At 43.9% G+C, this 27,650-nt stretch overlaps 1 protein-coding gene across 8 annotated transcripts in view; it reads left to right on the top strand.

The window, feature by feature from the left end:
* LOC147010992 (mast/stem cell growth factor receptor Kit-like) overlaps positions 1-27,650 on the top strand; it is a 116,938-nt gene that overhangs the window by 33,937 nt on the left and 55,351 nt on the right. For 6 of the 8 annotated variants that reach the window (XR_015052580.1, XR_015052579.1, XR_015052581.1 and 3 more), the window contains exons 2-9: positions 3,343-6,064; positions 9,587-9,723; positions 9,885-10,047; positions 10,155-10,407; positions 10,504-10,619; positions 10,754-10,857; positions 15,603-15,735; positions 20,322-20,429. Coding sequence is in view for 4 of the 8 variants with exons in the window: in XM_085860530.1 (XP_085716656.1) it covers positions 5,935-6,064; positions 9,587-9,723; positions 9,885-10,047; positions 10,155-10,407; positions 10,504-10,619; positions 10,754-10,857; positions 15,603-15,735; positions 20,322-20,429 (1,144 nt within the window). In the remaining 4 variants the exon portion in view is untranslated. The remainder of the gene's footprint in view (positions 1-3,342; positions 6,065-9,586; positions 9,724-9,884; positions 10,048-10,154; positions 10,408-10,503; positions 10,620-10,753; positions 10,858-15,602; positions 15,736-20,321; positions 20,430-27,650) is intronic. The other 2 variants (XM_085860533.1, XM_085860531.1) reach the window with 2 other exon arrangements.

A 27,650-nucleotide genomic window follows, 5' to 3' on the forward strand; every position in this document is an offset into this window, starting at 1 on the left:
TCTCTTTCTCTCTCTTTCTCTCTCTTTCTCTCTTTTCCACTTCAATTGTGGAGAAGAGTTCCCCAAGGTGGGATGATGACTCCTGAAATCATCCTCAGGGATCAACACCCTTCCTCCCTGACAGCCAATTATCATTGCTCATTAGAACATGATGTTCTAGACTCTTGAGAATATCGACTTTAGAGACTCCAGCATCAAGAGCTACATCTACAGTTTAGAGATTCTAGATACTCTAGAAGAACAAAAGTTTGGAGACTAGAGACTCAAGACCTAAACTTTAGAGACAAGACTCCAGCGGCATGGGTCAACTGATTTGAGCTGGGAGATTGAATGAGGAGATGCCCTGACAACAAATGCACCTCCAGCAGGCTAGGGGTGTGTTCCATTACCAATCAGCTGGCTATCACTTGCCAAGCCCAGCCGGTCCTTATCAAACGTTGAGTTGGAGTGCTTGCACGAGTGCTTGAGCCACTTGGTGAGTGCTCTACAAGCTGATTGATAATGCAACTTTATGTAAATTATTATCCTGGAAGGATAGGTGATATGTGCCTGCTCGCCCCAGGAACGTCATGAAAATCTGGTGCTGGAAGTTCCAGAATTATCGTCTCAAGAGTGAACTTCTGGGAAAATAAAAGAGGGCAACGTTTTCTAAAAGCCGAATTTTGTATGGCTTTAGTTATGAATACATTTTGTCTGTGCTTAGCCAGAGTAAATTTAAGGCTACACCTTATGTAAATTATTAGTCCCCTACTGGTTTCACAGGAGGGGACGATATGTTTGCTCTCAGTTTGTCCGTCCCACCTGTGGTTTGTCAGACTTTTTTTTCCCATACCCTCTAACATATTCAACTGAAACTTGGTACATGTCTTTGTTTTGATAAGTTACAGAACAAGTTTGAGTTTTAGGGTGTTTTGTTGATTGTTCACAGAGTAATGCCCTTTTTGGACTGAGAAAAAATCACATATTATACATGGGTCAGTTTTCAACACCCATGACTCCACCCCACTGATTTACACCCATTGTCTGGACAGCTGGCCTGAATCCACCCCAATAAAATCACGCGCTGCCATTGTAAGAAGCAGCACAGATTGGCAGGCCTTAGGCCTGGATGTTAGTTCATCGTCCAATGCAATTGGAATGATCCTAAGTAACCGAGCCACGATGCATTATATACGAGGGGCAGTCAATAGGTAACCTTAAAATGGTGATATAAATTTGAGAATGTAATGTGTGTAGTTGTAGACGACATATGTTGTATCTATGGGTAAGAGTCATGTTTTGCCTGTTTTAGATCTGGCAACATTGAGCGTATGACGTCAGTAGAGCAGTTCCAAGATGGCGGCTCCCGTAGAAGCATGCAGCAGGGAGGAGCAACGTTCTGTCATCTGTTTCCTGGGATGTGAGGGTGTGAATCCCAGTGAAATCCATCACAGAATGAAAATGCAATATGGTGACGCATGTTTATCGCTTCTGCAGGTGTACGACTGGGACAGGAAGTTTAAAAGTGGAGTTCCTTCAGTTTGGGTGTGAGTTGTCTATGTACCCACCTTGCAGACACTTTGTGGAACCCCAGCATGTTGTGATTGATATGGTGTGCTGAACCATGGCTAATGTTCAATTGGGAGACCACTTCATCCAGCGTAATGCGACAGTTTTCCCTTAGCACGCGCTCAACTCCTGCAACCATTTCTGGTGTGTCGGTTATGTGAGGCCGCCCCGAGCGAGCAGCATCCGCCACACTGGACACTCCACTTTTAAACTTCCTGTCCCAGTCGTACACCTGCTGCAGCAATAAACATGCGACACCATATTGCATTTTCATTCTGCGATGGATTTCACTGGGATTCACACCCTCACTTCTCAAGAAACGGATGACAGAACATTGCTCTTCCCTGGTGCGTGCTTCTAAGGGAGCCATCGTCTTGGAACTGCTCTACTGGCATCATACACTCAATGTTCCATCCATCTATTGGGACCATACTCCGTACAGAGCGTTGGTGCTGCCAAAGCAGTCTCCTTGGCTATTGGACACATTCCTGGATGGGTCACCCCTCCGACACAGTATATTAGCAAGCTGGCACTCATTTTGCTGACCTCGGAAGGATGACAGACAGAGTCAACCCCACCTGGTATTAATTCAACAGCCGAGTTGGGATCTGAACTCAGGATCCTGGGATCCCAAGCCCACCACCCAAACCATTAAGCCAACACCAGGCATATTCAATGTTGCCAGATCTAAAACAGGCAAAACATGACTCTTACCCATAGATATAACTTATGTCGTCTACAACTACACACATTACATTCTTAAATTTGTATCGCCATTTTAAGGTTACTTTTTGACTCCCCCTCCATGCACATAAGCGGTACACATGCTTTTGCTTCATGTATGTACATGGGGTTATTTTTCAGATGACGTAAGCAAAGCTGAGAAACGAACGAAACATGGTGGGTAGAGAGGTTCTTCTTCTTCATTTTGGTTCCAGTATCGGCTCGAGCGTGCGTTAAACACAAATTTTTATCTCCTGAACATTCATTGGGAACGTTAGGGGGACGTGTATTACAAAGCAATTCTTGCTCTTGTTTAATTTTACTTATATTGTTTGTCTGTTGATTTTTGTAAGTGTTTTCAGTCGAGACGTCTTGCCTCATAATGCGGAGAACTCGGGGTCAAATCCCATATACCATACGTATGTTGTTCGTCCATTGTCCACGAATGTCTTTGTTGCGTCAATTAAGTACATTGATGTTCACGGATGTCCTGCTCCTCAATGTGTTTTATGTACTTGCTCCTGCGTGGGCCTGACATCACTGTAGAAAATATTAATGATTATAATTAATTGTTTCCTGAATTAAACAAAGAACTTTGATCCGATGCGATGCAACGCACGCACCTGCGCACGCGCCCAGCCATCACACATGGATCATGAATATATCATGAGGAAGCGAGGGTGGGGCCTCTGGTTGAATTATTGATGCGGTGATTGTGCGACCAGGACAAAGGTGACATCTGTTCGTTCTCCGCAGCTCTTAGTTTGGCGAAGACTCAGAAACAAATGCCAACTCCACGAAGGCGATCACGTCCTAATGCTCTGTTCACTTTTTTGCCTTTTATTATCTTGTTAACAAAGGTTCCTTTGTCTTCTCATTCCAAATTTTTTTTCGCTCATTTTCTTGCAGTTAAAATAAGTTTCAAACCAACCGGTTGCAAATTCAATCATTCGTATCTTTATCCATAGATGAGCAGTTGAGCCACCCTTCAGGTGGATGGAGTATGTGAGTTAAGTGTTGTGTTACAACAAAACCTGATGGATGTTCACCTGATGTAATTTCCTTCCCAAGATTTCAAGATTCCAAGCTTTGCACGTTTTCCAAGTTTCCCATGATTGCAAGAGTTCCAAGAGTCCTGTGCTGGTGCTGCTTGTGCTGTTTCTTCAAAAGTTCCAAATTGCAAGAGTTGATGTCGGACGCTCGGATATCCACTCGAGCCTTTGGTCAAGCCCAGTGCAGATGAGAGAAGCCCCACAGTGCGACTGATGGCAAACACCTACCTACCGTGTTCTTCGGGTTCACCTACCTCTTGACTTCACCGACCTACCGTGCTTTTCACTTGCACATACTTACTGTGTTTTTCTGTTTTGTTATATAGATTACAACGATGGCTAAATTTGGAGCAGGAGCTGAGACAAATACATCTTGCATCAGTTCCCCTCTCTTGTACACCTTTTGCAGTGAAGTACCGTGGATAAACTGATAAATTGAATCGATGTGGAGTAGAGGATTGCGCAGTTGAGATGGGAGGATTGTTTTCGCCTCAAAAAATTTGTGGACGGATTCTGATGAAATTTGGTGGGCAGGTTGGGTGTGTGACAAGGACGATCTGATTCGATTTTGGTGAAGATCCAGATCAGGCTGCTCTAAATTTTTCATTGATTCTTCACCATTGAGAGATCGGGCCAAAAACGATACACATAGTAAGATGTCTCAAAAATGTATTCGGCCCGATATGTTCTCGCGGATCAGGCTTTGTGTGGCGGAGGTATGCGCTCTACCGAGGACCCTTCTAGTTACCTCCGCCACTGAAGGTGAAGGAGGTTGTGTTTTCACCCCTTTCTGTCTGTTTGTTACTTGGTGAAAAAAAAATTGAAATTTTTTTTGACAAATATGTTGGTCTGTCGTGTTTGTCTATTTGTTTGTCTGTTTGTTTGTCTGTTTGTCACACAATTTTTGGCCACAGGTTTCAGGCAATCGTTTTGAATTTTTTTGTGTGTGTAGGTGAGCAGCCAAGGACAGCAACGCTAAATGTTGGTGAAGATCTGAATGCAGATCCGGATTTGAGAATTTTTAAAGTGATTCTTCACCATTGAGAGAGTGGGCCAAAAACGAGATATAGCACAATATCTCAAAAGGTTATGGACGAATTCACACGAAACTTGGTGGACAGGTTGGGAGGGCCACGAGGAAGAACTGATTCAATTTTGGTGAAGATCTAGTTCCGACTACTAGAACTCTCTAAGTGATCCTTCACCATTGAGAGATAAGGATAAACTAACATATAGCACGATATCTCAAAAAGTTGTGGACGGAAAATACATTTCACATTAATGGATTTCACAGCAATTTTTCCACCAACAGATCCACAGCTGTTAAATTATAATATCTTGCCATGGAATTGAAGCTTTCACGGTTTGATGAAGATTTTGAGAAGGCACAAAGGAGAAGTACTGAATTTGATATACAGTATGTATATATGCCAGGTGTTGGCTTAATGGTTAGGGTGGTGAACTTGGGATCATAGGGCCCTGAGTTTAAATCCCACATGGCTGTTGAATTGATACAAGGTGGGGTTGACTCTGCCTGTCATCCTTCTGAGGTCAGCAAAATGAGTACCAGCTTGCTGGTATCCTCCGTCGGAGTGGCGACCCGTCCAGGATTGTGCCCAATAGCTCAGGAGACTGTTTAGGCAGCACCAACGCTCTGTACAGAGTATGGTACCAATGGATGGGTGTATGGATAGATTTTGATGAAACTTGGAGGACACGTTGGGTGTGTCGTCAGGACGAAGTGATTCGATTTTGGTGAAGATCTGAATCCGAATCTGGATACGAGAATTATTTATTTTTTAAAAGTGATTCTTCACCATTGAGAGTTCAGGCCAAAAATGATATAGTCCTACAGAGCAAGATATTTCAAAAATGTATTGGGTCCGATATGTTCTTGTGGATCAGGCGTTACGTGGCGGAGGTGTGCACTCAACCAGGTGCTCTTCTAGTCTGGTGTTGTTTTCATTCGGGATTGTGAAATTCTTGCAAAAAAGGATATAATGAGACGCCATAAAATGGACAGTAAAGTGAGTTTGGAATATATATTTTATTTTAAAGAACGTTCATCCCCATTTCTCACACCGTCTGCTACCACCTCCCACCCTTCCCCTCCCTCCTCCATCCTCCTCCCTTCCCCTTCCTCCATCCTCCTCCCTCCCTCCTCCTCCTCTCTCTTCCATCCTCCTCCCTCCCCCTCCCCCCTCCTCCTCCCTCCTCCATCCTCCTCCCTTCACTATAACGCTCCCAAGCTGTTGAATGGAACTCATAATTAAAAGCGGAGAAGACGGACAGGGTTATTTCATTGTCTGACCCACCTGTACTGAGACTCTTACCCACCTGTACCTAGTCTCTGACCCACCTGTACCTAGTGTCTGACCCACCTGTACGGATTATCTCTTTCCCATCTGTCCATAGTCTTTTACCCACCTCTACCTTGTCTTTTAAGCACCTGTATGTGTATAATCTAACAACGCCCATCCTGCCAGTCTTTTCGCCTCCAAGCGAAAAAGTAGGGTCACCTCATCAGTGGAGCCGCGATTTCGGGGCATCTTCCCAAACTACTAGAGGAGGAAAAGGGATCACCCGCTTCCAGGTGTGGTGGTTCCATCTTATGTGCCACTCCTGCCACAGAGCACCCCTCCTCGGGGATGGGACTATGTTTACCACGAGTCTATATCCATCGCGACCCCTGGGGTTCGGATGCTTGCTGCTGATGCTCTTATTGTTGGAAATCCAAACAGGTGATGCCACCCCCCTCCACTTCCCACACCCCCAACCATCCTGAGCTGGTCTCAAAGTTGCAGCCACTTGAATACACACACACACACACACACACACACACACACACACACACACACACACACACACACACACACACACACTGACATGCATGTCGTGTGTACAGTGTATGTATGTATGTATTTTCATGTTTCCAGTCCTTCCGACAGCTCTACACATTTCATGTTGACTGCATTTTCACCTTTTCATGTTGACAGCAAGTGACGGAATGACATTATACATTTTGCGAGTCTTGGAATATATATATATATATATATATATATATATATATATATATATATATATATATATATATATATATATATATATATATATATATATATATATATATATATATATATATATGTTAATTAAGAAAATGAAACAAAGAGAATGAAATGGAGGGAGTTTGAGAGGGGATGGGAGAGGAATTTATTGGGTCATTGTGGAGGGGTTGGGGATTCCGTACCGTTTTGTATCTGCAAGAGATGGCTCTTCGGAGACAATGTTAAAAAGTGCAAACTTCTCAAGTATTTGATGTAGCACTTCAGTTATTGTACCAACGGTCGTAAAGATGGTCCAACAGCATGGTGCAGAGGTAGCAAACTCATCTATTAGCTACAGAGCCTGTTCAATGCCCCCACTGGACTAATTAAACTGTGGGATTCGTACTGAGCAGGCCGGGCGTTGCGTCACAAAGTGCGCCGTCCCTCGGATGGACATTATACTGGACCTTCTGTCTGCCAGCACGAGTCGGTGGACAAAGACCCATGGTGTCTTTCGTGGAAAGTTGAAGAGTTATCGCCAGCATTCTGAACAAATTTCTGCCCCAAATCACCTTGAGATGAATGTCTGGCCTGGCCATCCGGTTTGTGAAAGACTTGTGCCAGCTGACGCCTCAAGAAGGTGGGGATATTTGTGGCCGTCAAATACGTAGTTGGCTATGGTCATAAAAATAGAGGTAACTCCAAATGAAATTTTCTAAAAGATAAACTTAATAATAATACATCCGGCATTCCGTCTGTCTGTAACGTCCAGCCTTCTGTCTGTCTGCAACATCCCGCTCCACCCATTGGTTAGACAGATAACCCTCCACATAATTTCTACTTGGCAGAAGAAAAAAAAATCATACTGTCGCCATGTTGGTACTTCCTGCTTCGTGAAGTCAAAGACATCTTCGGAGCTTTATTCACAATCGCCATACCCTCCCTATAAGTTTTCCGATCATTGGTGGTACTTCCTGCGACAAAGTCAAAGAAATCTTCGGAGCTTTATTCATGATCGCCATACCCTCCCTATAAGTTTTCCCTTCATTGGTGGTACTTCCTGCTACTCAAAGTCAAAGAAATCTTCGGAGCTTTATTCATGATCGCCATACCCTCCCTATAAGTTTTCCCTTCATTGGTGGTACTTCCTGCTACTCAAAGTCAAAGAAATCTTCGGAGCTTTATTCATGACCGCTATACCGTCCCTATAAGTTTTCCCTTCATTGGTGGTACTTCCTGCTACTCAAAGTCAAAGAAATCTTCGGAGCTTTATTCATGACCGCCATACCCTCCCTATAAGTTTTCCCTTCATTGGTGGTACTTCCTGCTACTCAAAGTCAAAGAAATCTTTGGAGCTTTATTCATGACCACCATACCCTCCATATAAGTTTTCCCTTCATTAGAAAATAACCAAAGCGACAGTTAAAAGGATTTTGAGCCAATAGCCGTCACGGGCCTTGTGCAAGATCGGTGTGATGATTGAGTCAGCAGTCTGTTAACTTTCACACCTCCCGAATAACTATGTAGCATTCTCTCAAGTCGGGCTTAACCCCATTCTATTATGAAAGGTCTTTGTCCGAGGTCATTACTTACTTTTAACAATGTGTATATATATATATATATATATATATATATATATATATATATATATATATATATATATATATATATATATGCATTAGGAAGAACATACTTGGTTTCGGTGGTTTATTCTCATTTTTTTTTCTGCATATCTTGTGAGATTGTGAGTTGGACAGGCGACCGTGCTGAATCATATGACCTGATGTTGGTCACATCTCTTTTCCGCATACGTTGTTGGATTGTAAGTTGGACAGGCCACCATGACAGCCCATGACACGCTCATATATCTTTCCTACATATCTCGTGAGATTGTGAGTTGGACAGGTGACCGTGAAGTTGGGAGGGAGTTGATCAGCGAGTTTACGGGTTCAAATAGTTTATTTTCCTTCTGGAAATTGGATTTGGAAATGGAAAATGTATCATCTGTAGAAAGAAATGTTGAAAGGAAAAATGAACTTCTGGGGCCCCATTCATAGTCCACCCGTCTGCTTTGTCTTCCAAGCTGCCAAGGCAAAATGTTTGATCATGATTTCCTTACACTAGGGGGATAATCAACGGCCTCTTGAGGTCAGGCAGAGGTGCAGGCATGAAGGAATAGAAGTCCTTGTGAAAGGATTCGATCAGGTGTGCTCACGAAGCAGAACAAATCCCTGAGGTCGACGCTTTGGTGGTCCACTCAACATGGTCAACGACGTGGACCTGTTTACCGTCTCAGGTTCAGAGCACCAAGGTGAAGTCATTTTTATCAAGTTGGAAAGCCAATGTGCACGTCCAGGTGTGTACGCGGACGAGCTCTCTCTCGGTCACGAGCACCTCCGAGTCGGTGGTGGTGCTGGTCCGCTGGAGATCCATTCTCTTGTTGGGGAGTCAGGGTGCTCGAAGCAAGTCAAGATCCGAACGAATCCCAGACAGGTGTCCACCGCATCCCAGCTTGAGGATGTTTCTGCTTCGCAGCCATGGGAATCAAACCTCCAGACTGAAGAACTAATAATTTGCTTTTTCATACGCATATAGGACTGCCGAAGCAGTTTTTTCCCTTGGCTAGGGGGGCACAATCCTGGACTGGTCCCCACTCCGAGACAGGATACCCAAATAGCTCGTTCTTCCTTGTTAGCTGGTACTCATTTTGCTGAACTATGAATGATGACAGACTGAGTGAGTCAACCCACCTGGTGTTATTTTAATGGTCTCTCAGGGGCTGGAACTGAGGACCCTAAGATCTTAAGCCAGCAACCTTGACCATTAAGCCAACACCAAGCTTCCATTACTGAAGGTGACGCAACACGTGACTCACTTCCACCACTGGGCCACTCAAAATAGGTTGGACTGTTTATTTATGGGAGTTGTGGGAGGACGTTCGAAATGGCACAGAATTTTGTGAAGCATACATTTGTCATTGCGCAGCAAGTACATTATTTAGGTGAAAGAACTTTTTGACCTGAGATACAAAATGTACTATAAATCTGGACCAGGTTATCCCTACCTGCAGGGTTACCTGTAGCCCATCTTCTGTTCATCCACCACGATGTTTTTTAAAAAATTTAATTTCTTCTTTCATAGTGTTTTATCTCATAACTCAGCCGGTCTTTTCCCCTTTCTTCACTCCACGTTCTCCTTGCGTTTTGTCCGCGCGTATAGGGCCTGTTCGGAATGTCTCTGTACTCTTGAAAAGTGAACGCACCATTCTTGCTGGGGATGTGCTCAGATTGGTTTGCCATGTCAATATTACCCCACCAGAGCTTGTGCGCATCTCTTGGGATCCTCCTCTGAAAGAGGTAAGGCTTCTACTGTGCTTTCCATACAGGTGGAGGGGGGGGTGGGGGTCCATATTTTTGGGTAGTGGGATGGAGGACTATTGTTGTTGAGCAATTCAGAAGTTGGAAATGGGGAAGAAGGTACTGAAATTAATGCATCTTTTTCCCTTGTTGTGTGGAAGGCTCATCGGACGCAAGAGGGGAATATAAAGGGCAAGTTATTTGTGGCCTTGGAGACCTTGATACTGGATCCTGTGATGGCCAATCACAGCGGCAAGTACACCTGCCTGGCGCATTCACATGACGGGGGCTACAGCAATGCCAGCATCAACATCAGGGTGTTCGGTGAGGTTGACAGCTGTATTGTGTGCCTTGATTGTGCTGGTTGTATTTGCTCTCGGCCTGTTCCATTACCAACTCCACATTGTGATGCTGTTCCCTGTTTCCCCCAGAGCATGGCTTACTTTCATTTGTGAACATGAACCTCAGCTCCTCTGCTGTCGTCCACGTCGCCGAGCAACACTCTGTGTCTGTGCAATCTTTCCTGGTTGCCTTCCCCACACCATTAGCGTGGTGCTGGCAAGGCCCATTCTCCACTTCCCAGCCATCATATGACGCTCTAATGACGGCGCCATGTTTGAGGCACAGTAACTCCAGCCATGCAACACTGAAGGTCTCGCCTCTACAAGCTCTTGAGGACTTCAGGTGAGAACAAGAGCGGTAGATCACCTTGTGCCTTGATCGGGATGAATGGCGCATCGTACCTACGTGGTTTCTTTGACAATGCACTCTTATTTCCAGGTACAAGAGTTCAATGCACCTAGCTCGAGTACATCTGCAAGATGCAGGATTCTACATGTTCTCGGTATCCAACAAAAGTGCCAACATTACTCAGGTGTACGAGCTGGAGGTCAGAGGTACGTACGAAGTGTTGCAGGATTACAGAATTCTTCTGCAAACCTCATAGTTCCTTCTTCGAACATGGTCCTCATCGTTGTTGACATCTTTGTGGAAATGTCTGCAAATAGCAAATTACGACTCTATCTCTCAGCCAGGATCTGGAGCAGCTGGATGTTCCACTGGGTGTTCGGCTCATTGCTGATCTTGTTTGTACTTGCTCTTGCTTTCTCCATCGTTACCTTCAAGTACTGCACGGTGAGGACTCGTGTCACGTGACTAATTCATAAACACGGTGCTCCGTGAAGAACGGTTATGTGGAATCGTGTGAACGATAAGATCACGTGCTGGAATGTGAAAGTGCTTGGTTGCATCGTTGGTTAATCACTGGTTAAACTAGACTACTGGAGAGGTAGTCTGTAAAAAGCACCTCACCCATGAAGTCTTGACAAAAAGGACGTGGGACGAGTCTTTTCAACTCTTGCTTTTGTGTTTCTGAGTTCCATCTGTCTTTCTTACGAGCTGCAATTTTGTCGGAATCTTGATATTCCCCAATGCTGAGAGAGAAACAGTGCGAGGCGCCACCATATTTGTCTGAATGGAGACTCTCACACAGTTACTCTGCCCTCAGGGAATGAGAGGACATACCTGCTGATTCTCATAGTTACTCTGCCCTCAGGGCATGAGATGGCACACCTACTGATTCTCATAGTTACTCTGCCCTCAGGGCATGAGATGGCACACCTACTGATTCTCATAGTTACTCTGACCTCAGGGCATGAGATGGCACACATGCTGATTCTCATAGTTACTCTGCCCTCAGGGCATGAGATGGCACACATGCTGATTCTCATAGTTACTCTGCCCTCAGGGCATGAGATGGCACACCTACTGATTATCATAGTTACTCTGTCCTCAGGGCATGAGAGGGCAAACATGCTGATTCTCATAATTACTCTGCCCTCAGGGCATGAGATGGCACACATGCTGATTCTCATAGTTACTCTGCCCTCAGGGCATGAGATGGCACACCTACTGATTCTCATAGTTACTCTGCCCTCAGGGCATGAGACGGCACACCTACTGATTCTCATAGTTACTCTGACCTCAGGGAATGAGAGGACATACCTGCTGATTCTCATAGTTACTCTGCCCTCAGGGCATGAGATGGCACACCTACTGATTATCATAGTTACTCTGTCCTCAGGGCATGAGATGGCACACATGCTGATTCTCATAGTTACTCTGCCCTCAGGGCATGAGATGGCACACCTACTGATTATCATAGTTACTCTGTCCTCAGGGCATGAGAGGGCAAACATGCTGATTCTCATAATTACTCTGCCCTCAGGGCATGAGATGGCACACATGCTGATTCTCATAGTTACTCTGCCCTCAGGGCATGAGATGGCACACCTACTGATTCTCATAGTTACTCTGCCCTCAGGGCATGAGATGGCACACCTACTGATTCTCATAGTTACTCTGACCTCAGGGAATGAGAGGACATACCTGCTGATTCTCATAGTTACTCTGCCCTCAGGGCATGAGATGGCACACCTACTGATTCTCATAGTTACTCTGCCCTCAGGGCATGAGATGGCACACCTACTGATTCTCATAGTTACTCTGACCTCAGGGCATGAGATGGCACACATGCTGATTCTCATAGTTACTCTGCCCTCAGGGCATGAGATGGCACACATGCTGATTCTCATAGTTACTCTGCCCTCAGGGCATGAGATGGCACACCTACTGATTATCATAGTTACTCTGTCCTCAGGGCATGAGAGGGCAAACATGCTGATTCTCATAATTACTCTGCCCTCAGGGCATGAGATGGCACACATGCTGATTCTCATAGTTACTCTGCCCTCAGGGCATGAGATGGCACACCTACTGATTCTCATAGTTACTCTGTCCTCAGGGCATGAGAGGGCAAACATGCTGATTATCATAGTTACTCTGCCCTCAGGGCATGAGATGGCACACATGCTGATTCTCATAGTTACTCTGTCCTCAGGGCATGAGATGGCACACATGCTGATTCTCATAGTTACTCTGCCCTCAGGGCATGAGATGGCACACCTACTGATTCTCATAGTTACTCTGTCCTCAGGGCATGAGAGGGCAAACATGCTGATTATCATAGTTACTCTGCCCTCAGGGCATGAGATGGCACACCGACTGATTCTCATAGTTACTCTGCCCTCAGGGCATGAGATGGCACACATGCTGATTCTCATAGTTACTCTGCCCTCAGGGCATGAGATGGCACACATGCTGTTTCTCATAGTTACTCTGCCCTCAGGGCATGAGATGGCACACATGCTGATTCTCATAGTTACTCTGCCCTCAGGGCATGAGATGGCACACATGCTGATTCTCATAGTTACTCTGCCCTCAGGGCATGAGATGGCACACATGCTGATTCTCATAGTTACTCTGCCCTCAGGGCATGAGATGGCACACATGCTGATTCTCATAGTTACTCTGCCCTCAGGGCATGAGATGGCACACATGCTGATTCTCATAGTTACTCTGCCCTCAGGGCATGAGATGGCACACATGCTGATTCTCATAGTTACTCTGCCCTCAGGGCATGAGATGGCACACCTACTGATTCTCATAGTTACTCTGTCCTCAGGGCATGAGAGGGCAAACATGCTGATTATCATAGTTACTCTGCCCTCAGGGAATGAGATGGCACACATGCTGATTCTCATAGTTACTCTGCCCTCAGGGCATGAGATGGCATACCTGCTGATTCTCATAGTTACTCTGCCCTCAGGGCATGAGATGGCACACATGCTGATTCTCATAGTTACTCTGTCCTCAGGGCATGAGAGGGCAAACATGCTGATTATCATAGTTACTCTGCCCTCAGGGAATGAGATGGCACACATGCTGATTCTCATAGTTACTCTGCCCTCAGGGCATGAGATGGCATACCTGCTGATTCTCATAGTTACTCTGTCCTCAGGGCATGAGATGGCACACATGCTAATTCTCATAGTTACTCTGTCCTCAGGGCATGAGATGGCACACATGCTGATTCTCATAGTTACTCTGCCCTCAGGGCATGAGATGGCACACCTACTGATTCTCATAGTTACTCAGCCCTCAGGGCATGAGATGGCACACCTACTGATTCTCATAGTTACTCAGCCCTCAGGGCATGAGATGGCATGAACATTTTCCAAATACTGCTAAACTAATGGTTTTTTGAAAGGGCTAACAATGCAATTTCTATAATGGTCCAGTATATAATTTGACTGAAATAAAATAAAGATTTTAAAGGTTGTAGAAAAAAAATAATTCAGAAGTTTACTGTTGATGTTGTTTACACCACCTCATTTAACACATGACATTAGTTCTTTGTGCCTGTTGTTTGTGTCCTTTATGATGTCCCTAAAAACAGTCAGTTTCCTGTTTGGAAAGATTTTCAATCTCATTTTACTGCCAGACAGGCAGACAGACGAAAAAGATTATTTCACTCCTCTCTGAGTCTCTGTGCACGCGCACTCGGGACGAGATCTGTACAATTTAACAAATTCAGAGCCAAAGTACTGATAAGCTGCAGCTTCCTGTTCCACTTCATGTTCTACAGTGTTCAAAATGTGGAATGAAATTGTTACGAAGTAGTTCGTCGATCAAAGACAGACAGTCAGAAAGACAGACAGACAGGCAGACAGACAGACAAAGTCAACCAATTGCTCAACCCTGCTTTTCACTTTGCGTGCAAGGGGTAATGACGTTCTGAACCATTTAATGTGGTGGTATGAAGTAGTATACGTTTCCCTTAAATGGTTAACCATTTTATCTATTGAACACAACAAGCATACCCAACTTTCTCATGGAATATGGAACAGTTTCAGGAATGTTTGAAGTTTTATTTTGTACTCAACATGTCGACGTGTTTGTTTGTGCTTTTGTGCATTTGTGTGTGTGTTTGCACGTTATTCTTTCACGGCTGAACTGTAGCACCCAGAGGCCCCAATTTTGGGTGTAGGTACTTCAGAATCTGGGTAAGGTACAAAGCTTCCATATGTTGGCCTTGACGTCCATTTTGAGGCCACCTAAGGCTGCTGTAAAGTGTACAGTATATCGGGATGTGGAGTCACGCAGTGCTGCCAGCAGCCTGCAGGCAAGAGGTAAACACCATGAGGCCAATAACTCCATAGGTGTGTGTGTGTGTGTGTCCACAACCATATCTCGGACATGTAGAGACCGATTTTATTTGTACTTGGCACAAAGACAACACACGATGGTTATACATATGCACATCATTTTGTTTCACGATGCGATCAAAGATGGCTGACTGGTTGACTGGCGGCCATTTTCGTTTCAAAAACACCTGGTGTCGAACACGTCCTCAACCATTTCTCGGACATGCATTTACAGATCTTGTTCAAACGTGGCACAAGGACATTGCATGCTGACGTACACTTGCACCTAACTTTATTTTGCGATCTGATCAAAGATGGCCAACTGGTAGACTGACGGACATTTTTGATGTGAATAAATGTGGGTGAGCCCTTTAACTCCGACAGCAAAATTACTAAAACAACGGGGGCTATGACATTTTATTTATTTATTTATTTTTCCCTTGTTATGTAAGCAAAAGATTTTTGGGAAGAGTAATAGAGAAGCATCTCCAAGCTGATGATTTTCAAAGGGTGAAACAGCTGGCCTTGGATGGCTTCTTCATTAACCTGACCATTCACAGGGTTTGAGTGACGAGTACTATCTGCTACATATTCCCTTTACCTGTCCGAGTGAGTTATAATTTGATGAATGTGTAAATAATTGTGTTCTTGTGAATGAGAAGTTAAGAACAATGTTCTGCATCATCTTTGGGGAACCTCGTGAAATTGACAACTGCAAACTTTAACAGATATTAGAGTTGTGTCTTCAATGGGATCAAACTTTGTTGAGCTCGAGGTTGGAATGTTTGTGAGGGTGGCACAATTAACAATGGCTTGATTTTTTTTTTTTCCCAGCGACCTCAATTTGAGGTTCGTTGGAGGATTGTGGACGTGGAAAGGTCAGACGGTGAGCGATACAGCTATATCAACCCGGCCCTACTCCCCTACAGCAACAAGTGGGAGCTGAAACGGGAACAGCTTGCATTTGGTGTGTCATCTGGAGTGCCACCTAACTTTTTACTTGTGACCTGTCTGTTCCTGTCAGTGCTTTGTACTTTCCATCTGTCGTTTAGGTGACTGTTCAATAAAATATTCAATCTGTTGTCACATGCAGCACTAATGGATGGCCGATGGTCCTACAATTTCCTTTTGTTATTTCTCTCGTCAAAGTTTTGGACGTTTTCAAGTGTTTTTTTTTTCTCTCTCTTAGTTTAAAGTTATTATTTTAAAGGTCATCCCCCATTCACACTCATGGTCTTTTCTAACCTCATTAACCCTCCCCAAGCCCATCCCTTCTTTCTTGGTTATTGTGTTTTCTCCCCTCTTCCTCACACTCTTTGGAGTTCCATTTCTGTTTTATTTCTGGTTTTCCCTTCCTCTTATTGCTGTGTTTGAGTTTATTTGCAGCTTGCTCCACCACCTGTATCTTCCTTCCCCTCACTTTGATACCATTATTCCCCCATCCAAGTGTCCATGTGTTGTCTCTCTCTACCTAACTGTTTGTGTGTTTCCCACCATTCCACTTTGTTCTCCTTCTGTTATGTTCTGGTCCGTTCTGTGGTCTTGCTCTTCCATGAGCCTCGACTTCATATTGAAAAAAATATCCAATTATAATACAGTAAAAGAAGGGGGTGGTTAGAGTTGAGTCCCCATTAAAATGTTGGTGTGGAAAGGACAGGCAAAGGAGGAAAGAGAAATTAAAACGAGATGTTTATCCTCGTGCTTTGAATATGTACACACCTTGTAAGTGATCGGGGAGAGAGGGGTGGGCGGGATTTCCCAGGTAACGATGATGAGCTGGCTTGACCACATTTGGTAGAAGGCAAATGCACTTGAAAGTTTTATGGAATCAGAGTATGAAAAAGGAAATGTCCTTTATGTTTTAAAGATATATTTTGGTGCAACAATTATTCTAATCTTTTATCTTTTGGTTAAGGTTAGGGTGAGGGTTAGGGAGGATGTCAGAGAGATCAAGTTGCGGTGCATCGTTTGGGAATGTCAAGACCTCGGACCTTGATTTTGCAGATGATGCAGTCATCTTTGCTGAGACTTTAGATATCCTTTTGAGGGCCCTCGAGGTGCTAAATGAGGAGTCGGAGCCGCTGGGATTATGGGTTTCTTGGGTCAAAACTAAGATCCAGGCTTTCAATGACATCTTGGATGCTGCTGTCCTGTCTGTGCCTGTTTGTGGTGAGGATGTTGAGGTCGTGGAGAGATTCACTTACCTCAGTAGTGATATTCATGTCTCTGCTGGCTGTGAGTCAGAGGTCAATAGACGTCTGGGTCGGGCCTGGGGAGTCATGGATTCACTGGATAATGGGGTGTGGCACTGCCGGTACCTCTGCGGGAGGATGAAAGTTTGAGTCTTCAGGTCCTTGGTGCTTCCAGTCTTGCTCTATGGATGTGAGACTTGGACGCTGACCAAGGATCTGAGACAGAGACTTAATTCCTTTGGTACCAGGTTTCTTCGGAGAATCCCTTGGCTATCGCTGGTCAGACTTTGTGTCCAACGAGCGGTTGCTGGGAGAGAGTAAAATGAGATTTGTTACCTGCATGGTCCATGAGCATCAGCTGCGGCTCTATGGACATGTGGCTCGTTTTCCTGACACTGATCCTGCTCACCAGATTCTCTCAGCGAGGGAGCCTCGTGAGTGGAGGAGACCAATGGGCTGACCACATGCCTCGTGGTTGCAGCAGGTTGATCGGCATCTCAAGGAGATTGGGATGGACAGGCATCTGCCTGGGGGATGGCCAGATGGAGGCCCCTGGAGCACCGGGGGAAAGTGGACGCAGTGACACGCTGCTCTGGCGCATGCTCCCATACCTGACCTGACCTTCGGGTTAGGGTTAGGGTTCTATTGATTTATCATCTGGTGTTGGCTCAACGGTTAAGGTGGCTAGCCTAAGATCTTAGGGTCTTGAGTTTGAGACCCTGTCGTGCAGTTAAATAACACCAGGTGGGTTGACTCAGCCTGTCATGTTTCTGATGTCAGCAAAATGAGTACCAGCTTACTGGAAATGGGGCACTGCATCAGTGTCACAGCTGTGCTGCCAGCAATGATGCAACCAACAGCCCCAGGCTGCATATGAAATTATTTATAAGTATCTTTTGATTTGGTGCTTTTTTCATTTTGAGCTTTCATCCAACATAATTACATTTTTGTCCGCAAAATATAGGCTCATGGAAAAGTGAGGTGGTGGGGAAACAAACACAGACGGTAAAAGGCCAGATGACAGTGGGACCAGTAGTAAGGGAATAAAGGAACAGGAAAAGAGGAGAGAGGAGGGGAGGAAACAGTAACTTGCAAGTCAGGGGGTTAAGGGGGGGGGTAGAAAAGATGGTGGGTAGCGATGGAGGATGACATGGGATGGTCATGCACCACTTGCTCGAAGCCCTGGATGGAAGTGTGAGATAGAACAACCTCTGGAGGACAGATTTATGTACAGCAGAAAGGAGAAACAAAGGAGTGGAGATGGGTGATCACGTTGGATTATGGAAGTCTAACCAGGAGGGGGTTACTGAAGGAACTCACGTATCCTGGAGATGCCGGGGAGGGTCAGAGGGCTGAGAGAGCATCGAGAGCCAGACGAGAGGACAGACCACTGATTTGTGTGCTACGTGAAATCAACAGGCCTTGTGCTTCAGGCTCATCATGACAGATTCCAATAATGTTGAGAACTTTAAGTTCCACTGAATCCGGGAGAGGCAAATGCGAAGTGGGAATGCCAGCCCATAGGGGAGAGCCCTGATGAGCAGCCGGGGGCCCTCATTGTAAAGCCATGGTCTGGCAGGCTGTAACCAGAAGACAATGTCAACCTCACGATGAGACAGTTCTGTACCAAAGGAAAAAGCTGAAGAGATTCCGCCCGCTCCCAATCCAACAAGAACCACGAGTCGAAATCGATGAACTGGAACAAAGAGGAGAAGGAGAAACTCCTCCACTGCAAAGCATATTCTGCGCATGAGGCACGGGGGATGCACGGAAAAGTAGAACGTTCCGTGGACCAACTACGTCCTTGAAACGTGATCCTTTACCGCAATGGTGGACCTGGGAGGACTCTGTTCCACTTTCTGAAATCTGCAAATGAAGATTAACAACCAACGGGAGCAGCACTCCATTGAGCTAGAACAAAGGCCTTCCATCAGCTTTGAATAGTTCTGCTTATTTTAAGGAAAGACTTGGGGAAAAACTCTCAAGGAAAGATTAATCCTTTCAATATTTGCTTCGGCATCATTACATGAGATGTTCAACGAGTGATATGAATGAGATGCACACAATAATCCATGACACACGAACCTTTAAAAATCATATTTTCAACATGTAAGGAGACATATTAACATAAAGAATCTTTTATTTCTGCCGCATTAACCTTTTATTGCCATTTCCTGGACTATTGGGAGTGTCTCGTTTGTGGAACCCTTTGAATGCCCCATGTAATATTACTGTTGTACACCGTCCCTCCCTATTCCATTACCAGACACTGCACAATGTCATCGCCCGGTGCCGCCTGGTGATGATGCGTGCCGGAAGGGCGTACTCAGTTTTCACTCCATTTGTTTGTTTGTTTGTTTGTTTGTTTGTTTTCTTGTTTCCATGTTTGTTTGTTTGTTTGTTTTCTTGTATATTCATGTTTGTAGGTTTTTCCGGGTGATATCTCAGCCATCCTTTGAGTTAGGAAGCTGAAATTTGGGCACAATAAGTGAACAAGTGCTGTAGCAAAAATGGTGTTTTAAATTATTTATTTTTTTGATTCATCAATCAATTGATTTACTTACTTATTATCGATTTATTAATTCACTTATTTATTTTATTTATCATCTGGGCAATATCTCAGACACCTTTTGAGCCAGGAAGCTGATATTTGGACACGATGGTGAACAATTGATTTGGCTATAAAGGGTATTTTTGATTTATTGATAAATCACTTAATCAATTAGTTATTTAATTTTTTCGATTAATTACTTAATTTTCAAAAAGTTACAGATTGGGATGAAACGGTTGTGGTTTAGGTATGCGATTATCCAATTGATTTAGAAATTAATTATTTTACGATTATTACTTATTTATTTTAATTATGCAATTAATCAATTATTGGATACCGCTGCCTCCCAATTCTGTCTCCATGTGCTGCACGGCGGCATCGCCAGGTCCCAGCAATGTCGTGTGCTGGAGGATTTGTTATTTGTTTATTTATTTATTTGGCATGGCGGCAGTGTACTTTGAATGTACCTCTACTTGTTTGTTATGTTTTCTATTGATGCTTTTATTTTGATTTTTTTTTTGGTTCAATGTATTTGTGTACAGCTGTCTAAGTAGCTTGTCAAGTATGGCAAACTGTAGTTTGGATAATAGTTTGGATAAACAAAATAATGGATTGTGATTCAATGTATTTAAGTGGAGTATATTAAGAAGTGGTCGTTGCGTTGTGATCACCTTTGAGTGAACTTCTCTTGTGGAGTTCTTCAAGTGTTTATTGGGGTTCAGCTCAGGGAAGATGTTGCAGTGAGTTGCGAGCTGCCGTACCGGTGTGGTCGTGAATGAAGATGAATGTGATGGTGTTTTGTTTTTCCAGGCCGCACAATTGGAGCGGGAGAATTTGGCCGTGTTGTTGTTGCACAAGCGATGGGAGGAATGCAAACCGGAGACCATTTTGGCAGGGTTGCGGTGAAGATGCTCAAACGTGAGTGGCTGATTTGCACTCACTCTATTGGTCTATATGGTGAAAAAAAACAACAACTTTAAATTATGGCTTTATCCGTGTGTCGATGGTCTCAATACAGGTAACCTTCTTATTAATCAAAACATCTTCATTGTTTGAAAGAATGATGTAAAGATAGCGCACTATTGCCTCTGGGCTTTCTAATTTAGGCTCGATTCCCACAATGAATATAAGTTGTCAAATTGGTGCTTTTCAGGTTGGGCAGTGCGATACAAAGTGCATCTGTTGGAATCACTTGCTGGATGTTAAACCAGAGAGTTGGTGTCAAAGCCACCCAATGCTCGCCTGTTTATACATTTATCATTTTTAAAAGACTAGTCTAATAATATTTTTTTATAAAGCATTGCAGTGAAGTCTGATCCAAATAATTTTAAAGCAATATATGTATTTGTATATTGTAATCAGTAAAAAAATAGTGTGGTAGATAAAAACATTAGAAAGGAAAAAAAACTTTAACGTTGATGCGCTACAAAAAAGTTAAGATCAAAACAGGTCAAAATTTTTTCAAATTTGAATTTTTTTTATTTTATTTCAACTTCACTACATCAATAGTATACCCCAAAGGAACCTCCATGCCAAATATCAGCATCCTCGTACACATATTAAATGAATGGCAAGCTTCTAAATAACTTGCACCAAAAACTTTAACATTTGTCAAAAAAATTTTAAATTTGAAATTATTTTTTAATTTCAACTTCATTCCATCAATAATATACCCCCAAAGGAACCTCCACGCCAAATATCGGCATCCTAGTACACATATTAAATGAATGGCAAGCTTCTAAATAACTTGCACTAAAAACTTTAACATTTGTCAAAAATTAAAAAAAATTGAAATTAATTTTTTTATTTCAACTTTACTACATCAATAATATACCCCAAAGGAACCTCTATGCCAAATATCAGCATCCTAGTACACATATTAAATGAATGGCAAGCTTCTAAATAACTTGCAACAAAAACTTTAATGTTGATGTGCTACAAAAAAGTGAAGTTCAAAACAGGTCAAAAATTTCAAAAATTTGAAATTATTTTTTTATTTAAACTTCACTACAATAATATACCCCAAAGGAACCTCCATGCCAAATATCAGCATCCTCGTACACATATTAAATGAATGGCAAGCTTCTAAATAACTTGCAACAAAAACTTTAATGTTGATGTGCTACAAAAAAGTGAAGTTCAAAACAGGTCAAAAATTTCAAAAATTTGAAATTATTTTTTTATTTAAACTTCACTACAATAATATACCCCAAAGGAACCTCCATGCCAAATATCAGCATCCTAGTACACATATTAAATGAATGGCAAGCTTCTAAATAACTTGCACCAAAAACTTTAACATTTTCACGTTCACGCTGATGCTGACGCTCACGCTCACGCCGGGGGTATCGCTATAGCTCTCTGTTCTTCAAACAGGCGAGATAAAAATGCCATGGTGTCTTTCATGAAGAATAGCTGAGTTATCACTGGCACCTTGAACAAAGTTATGCTCAAACCTACAGGGGGCATGGCATCAGCGGCACAAACCGTGCTGGCAGCAATTGTGAAACTGGAGGGCTGAATTCGTAATTGAATCCCATCCGATAAACGTTCTGTGGGTAGCATAATTTGCTGGCTACAAGGCTGTGCTGCTGATGCAGTTTCCCCTCTAGGTTAGAGCAGGAATTTGGACTTTTGCCAGGGTGCTGGTGATCACTCATCTACTCTTCCCAAAGGCCATGTGGGATTTTTAACATCCACTTCATGGGATGATCCCAATGCAATGCCAGCTAATGCTAACAGACGGGACACCCAGGTTAATGTCCATCCGAGATGCGGCACACACATTGATGGATCTCCCTGCATGTGAAACACCAGGATGACAGTTTATAGCTGGGTGCAGATTCAAACCCAGGCTGGACCGCTTAGAGGGGAGTGCACCTATCCTGCCAGCCCTCATCTTCACTCTCCTGTCTTTCTCTGAGTTGTTTCACTGTAATCATTGATTGACTCTCTAATTCACTTCTGCAGTGCCATACTTTTCTTTTTCTGTGCATTGTAATGGTAAGCTTCACTTTGAAGTGAGAGTGGGTTAGTTAATTTTCTCCTTCGGTTAAATGTAATCAGCTGAGAATTGAGTATCCTACCATGCCATCTTTAATGGCCCAAATTACTTCCACCTTCTTGTGGGTTTCATGAACTGGCGAACCAGTCCTGATGTTCAACTGAAAGTGATTTGGGCAGAAATTTGTAATTCGTTCAGAATTTTTAGCTCACCTGGACTTGTCAGGTGAGCTCATGCGGTTGAGCAGTGTCCGTCGGTGAGTGAGTTAGTGAGTCAGTCAGTCCATAAACACTTCAGTCATTATCGCTCGAAGCAAACACATGATTTTGATGAAACTTGGCCACAAACTTCATATCTGAAGCCAAACGAAGGTTTATTGACCACATCAAAATCTGCGCTTATTAAGAGGGTGTACGGGGGAGGGGGGGTTAAACTCCTCCCCCCCCCCAAATAGGTATTTGCTCTCTTCTCCAAAACTACAGACACAATTTTGACGAAACTTGACCACAACCTTCATCACCCGTGATGTACCAAAGTGTATCGACCGCATAAAAATCTGCACTCATTAAAGGGGTCTACAGGAGGGTTTTGAGCCCCCCAAAATAGGTATTTGCTCTCTTCTCCAAAACTACATACATAACTTCAATGAATCTTGACCACAACCTTCATCACCCATGACGTATCTAAGTTTGTTCATGGCATCAAAAAAATTCAGGGTCTAAGGAGGTCCGCAGGGGGGTTGAGTGACTGTTGTTCCTGATCCAGATGAGCTTCAGGAGAGGCAGTCGTATTTTTTCAAAATTGAAATCACTCCAAACAAGGCATAAAGTCACTTGAGGTCAGAGGCGACAGGAAGTTTTGTAAAGTTAAATCAAAACAAATAAAAGAAAGAGTAACGGAGAAGAAAACATCCAAAACACAGAAATAGAATTACCAAAATACCAAACGACACAAGCGAGGTGGTTGCAATGCCAATCCTCACCAGGGTGAGGAACCATCGCTAAATACAAGACAATAAATAAAGCCAGTTCAACTAAAAAAAAGTCTGGTGAAATAGGATGGAACTTTGAGGATATAAGAAGTAGGAATTGATATTCCTCTTCCTGCGGTGTGGACCATAGGGTAATGGGAAGCATGTTACAGGTAGCAATGTCCAAAGCGAGGCAGTACAAGGGCTAAAAAAAACTATTTGCATAGCATTTCATTCTACACTTTGGATCGGCAATAGTGTACGGATGTGCAGAGATGGCAAGTTGAGTCTTGCATCCAAATACTCGTACAGGAGGAACCAAGTTAGAAAGGCCAGCGGAACGTTTGCCATGAAAACATCTGTAGAACAAACTAAGAGTGGAAACATACCTACGGTGAGACAGTGGTTGAAGAGTTGAACCCTTCTCTCCACCAACCAGTTAAATTATGTGTTTCTGGAGCCTATCAAATAAGGATAAATGGCAAGCTGGAGCTCCAGCCCAAAATATGGCAACAGTACTCCATGAGGGCAGGTATAGTTGTCTTATACAGGTACAAGACAGCATCAGGGGGAAATACCTCTGTGCTCGATAAAGACAACCAACTCGCTTGGAAGAACTCTACAATACTATAAATGTAGTTATCCCAACTAAGGTTAGGGGAGATATCAAAACCAAGAAGATGAGGTTCAGATGATTCTGGTAAGGTTGAATCTGCCCCACATGAGAAAGGGACATGTCACATATCATTAGTTGCCACTGTAGCTTTGGCACGATGACATGCTGGTAAATCCAGCACTTCATGACACCGGTCAGAACAGACTTGTCTAACTTCCCAAGCCAATGCTGCAGAAACACTTCCATGTCCTCATAAACTAAACTTGATTGTCATTCAAATCTCCGATAATGATGCTCCCCAAAAATTTCACCGGTTTGTTTCAAACACCGGGGATTTGCTGACGGGAACCTGAAAATGTTCCTGCCATCTCACTTTGCCCCTCCTCATCACAAGCGATCTTGATTTGGCAGGCTTTATTCTCATCTTACTCCAAATCATGAAGTCATTCACCTGATTCAGGATTAGCTGGGCATCGGATTCAGATGCTGCGCACATCGTAATATTGTCAATATACTTCTTTAAGACAGGAATTCGTATATCACGTTTCCTCAGCTTGTACTGTCTGTCTTGTGTAACTTTTAAGAAGTCATTTAGAAGTTTGAAAGTAGCGTAGTTACAAACAGAATTGGAGAAGCTGTACAGTCCATGAAGATCCCGACTGAGAATCCCTGCCAATCTGAAGACCAGTCCCTAACAGAAAATCTCGCAAACAGGTCTGCACAATAGTTGTCCATGAGTGTTACAAGTGAATCTGGTAAATCCATCCATCCATCCGTTGGGTACCACACTCTGTGCTGCCTAAGCAGTCTCCTGGGCTATTGGGCACAATCCTGGACGGGTCGCCACTCTGAACACAGGATACCAGCAAGCTGGCACTCATTTTGCCAACCTTGGAAGGATGACAGAGTCAACCTCACCTGGTATTAATTCAACAGCCGAGTGGGATTTGAACTCAGGATCCTTGGATCTCAAGCCCACTACAATCTCGTAAATGTTCCCATCTCAACGCATTTCCAATGACCGTGTGGGGTACCGATCCATAAGCATTGGCTCGATCCAACCATATAGCTGCTCGATTATTTTGGCACATCTTGGCATCCTTGTCTCCCCCCCCCCTCCCCTGTGGAAATGTGCTTCCATCCACCTTGATGGCCACATAGCCCCTTTATGAACATCCAAGTAACCGTTGTTGTGAAGATGCCTCTCTAATGGCTTAGCAGGAACACAAAAAACATTTTTGTTTCCACATTGAGTCATGAAATTGGAGGACAGAAACCTGTTATGTTATCCTATGTTCATCTGGAGTCTTTGATTTGGGTATTTATACGCCTTCTGCTACTCTCCGTTTTATTGGGATCTTGATGTTCCTCCACACCACTGGCATGAGTCTCCAGATTACCCTGAGCAACCGAGGACATTTCTTGTCCATCTTTTAGGGTAATCCATTTTGGCCTGAAGATGAAGTGTTCCTCATCGTTTGAATAACATCTTTCAACTCCTTGTAAAGATGTCACTTTATCACCGAAGGACTCTTTCGGTGGTTCCGGAGGTGACAGAGGAGGGAGGATAGCTCTGTGCTATGTGTCAAAATCGTCATTTGAAAGAGTTGAGTACGTGACATGAAGATGCTGATTTTAATTCCTCTTTTGAGCAGGTCAATTCCACCTTGCACTCTGGCTCAAGTTAGGCTTTAGTAGCCTTGTAGAGATCACGCATGAATTTCTGTCTTGCAAGTTTCCTCTCTTGCCTTCTCGTGCATTTTCTCCCGTTCCTCTGAATTCCGAGAATTTCTGTATGCACCTTCTCACTCAAATCTTTTATCCACTCCTTCTCATGGTCAGATGCTGAACGTAATTGCTTGCGTAACTCTCTTACCTGCTTGCGAAGTTGTTGTAGATGAAGTATCCTTCTACTGGGTAGTCGCTTCTGATGTTGATGATGATTATCACCCTTAGCACCAAAACACTCCACAGCCATTGCACGCACAGTATTTTCATATGTTCGTAACTTCTGTTCTACAATTCCACTCATTAGTTACTTTACATTTCTTGTAGCGTCTTCATCAAAGTTTGTCCGATCATACGCATCAGTCATTTCAGGCCAGTTAATTACCGGCTGACATTCTAATTTATGCAAGACTCTCTCTTCCTGAATCTCTGATAGCTTTTGGTTAACATTATGATTTTCATCCAAGTTACCGTCATACCCCGATTGACTATTGGTAGCTAACAATAAACGGTTCAGAGACTCACCACATCTTGTCTTGCATTGGTGAATACTTTGTCCTCGATACCTCCTAAACTGACGATGACAACTTTCACAAGTACTTCTGTTCGTCGATCGATCCAAAAAGCTCAACTCATTGTCAGTGTCCATTTCCTAGTCATTATCCTTGAAATCATGGGACCTTGTTAACCCGGGCAACATCCCAGCTGGTGTCATTATCTTCAAAATGTCTTCGTGCATTGAAAGTAATGCCGGTCTTTCCCAGCCATCCATGGTCTTTCCCATTGCCGGTCAGATTATTCCTGACAGTCAACCAGCCTATCCTGGTGGTCACTGGTTCAGCATATATATATATATATATATATATATATATATATATATATATATATATATATATATATATATATATACATATATACATATTGTTACGGTTGAGGAAATTCGCAAAGCACCATTCAGGTCCCGTAGGTGAGATATCTCTGTAAGTACATGTGTAGTTAGCCCCAAACCCGTTGTTTAGAGAGAATAAATGTGATTCATTCGGGCTGCGACCCTTTGAGATAGTCGTTTTTCTGTTCTATCTTTATTTTGAACCAACCACGTCTCAACCGCCATCACACAACAACCACCAACCGCAACGCCGCTTCACAACAGCAACAACGCCAACAGCCACGACCTTTACCTTCACAACTCGCTCCCGCAAACATCGCATCACCGCCATTCCAAACATCGCCATGGCCATAAACCACCACAATAAATCCTCCACCACCTTCACCTCTCCTTCTGCGGCCATTCCCGCACCACTTATGAACGCCGAGCGTCAGGCTGTCATGGACTCGTACAAGGTGCGCGCCGAACCGCGAGTGCAAAGTGCGGCCTTTCCGAGGAGAATTCGGATCAGGAATGATACACGCCCACTTCTGATCCGTCCAATCAGCAAGCGCGGGGCGGTTTGGCCCCTCCTCCAGGCGCATTGGAGTAGAATCGGGACATGCAAATTCTCGGATCAGGGGAGACTCACGCCCCTTTTTCTCCGTCCAATGGGCGAGCGTGGCTCCACCCCGAGCTCGTTCTGATCCAGAAATTTGCATATGGGTTCTCCTGCCGGCCTATAAAGCGCCGGGTGCGGGCGAAATTGAAAGTCAGTTTGGGAAGAGTCAGTCAGGAGAGGTCGGAGAGCCGAGTGGAGCTCGGAGTCTGTCGGGGTTCGGAGTCTGTCGGGGAGCTGCAGAGAGGGGAAGCCTGGAGCGCGGTCGAGTCGGTTTGAGCACAGAGTCGGCCTTGGAGGAGCGGGGAGTGAGTCGGGAGGCGAGGGCGTACAG

The sequence above is a fragment of the Eptatretus burgeri genome, chromosome 16 (assembly GCF_056783735.1).
Source record: "Eptatretus burgeri isolate ZD-2024b chromosome 16, Ebu_testis_v1, whole genome shotgun sequence".
NCBI classification, from domain to species: Eukaryota; Metazoa; Chordata; class Myxini; order Myxiniformes; family Myxinidae; genus Eptatretus; species Eptatretus burgeri.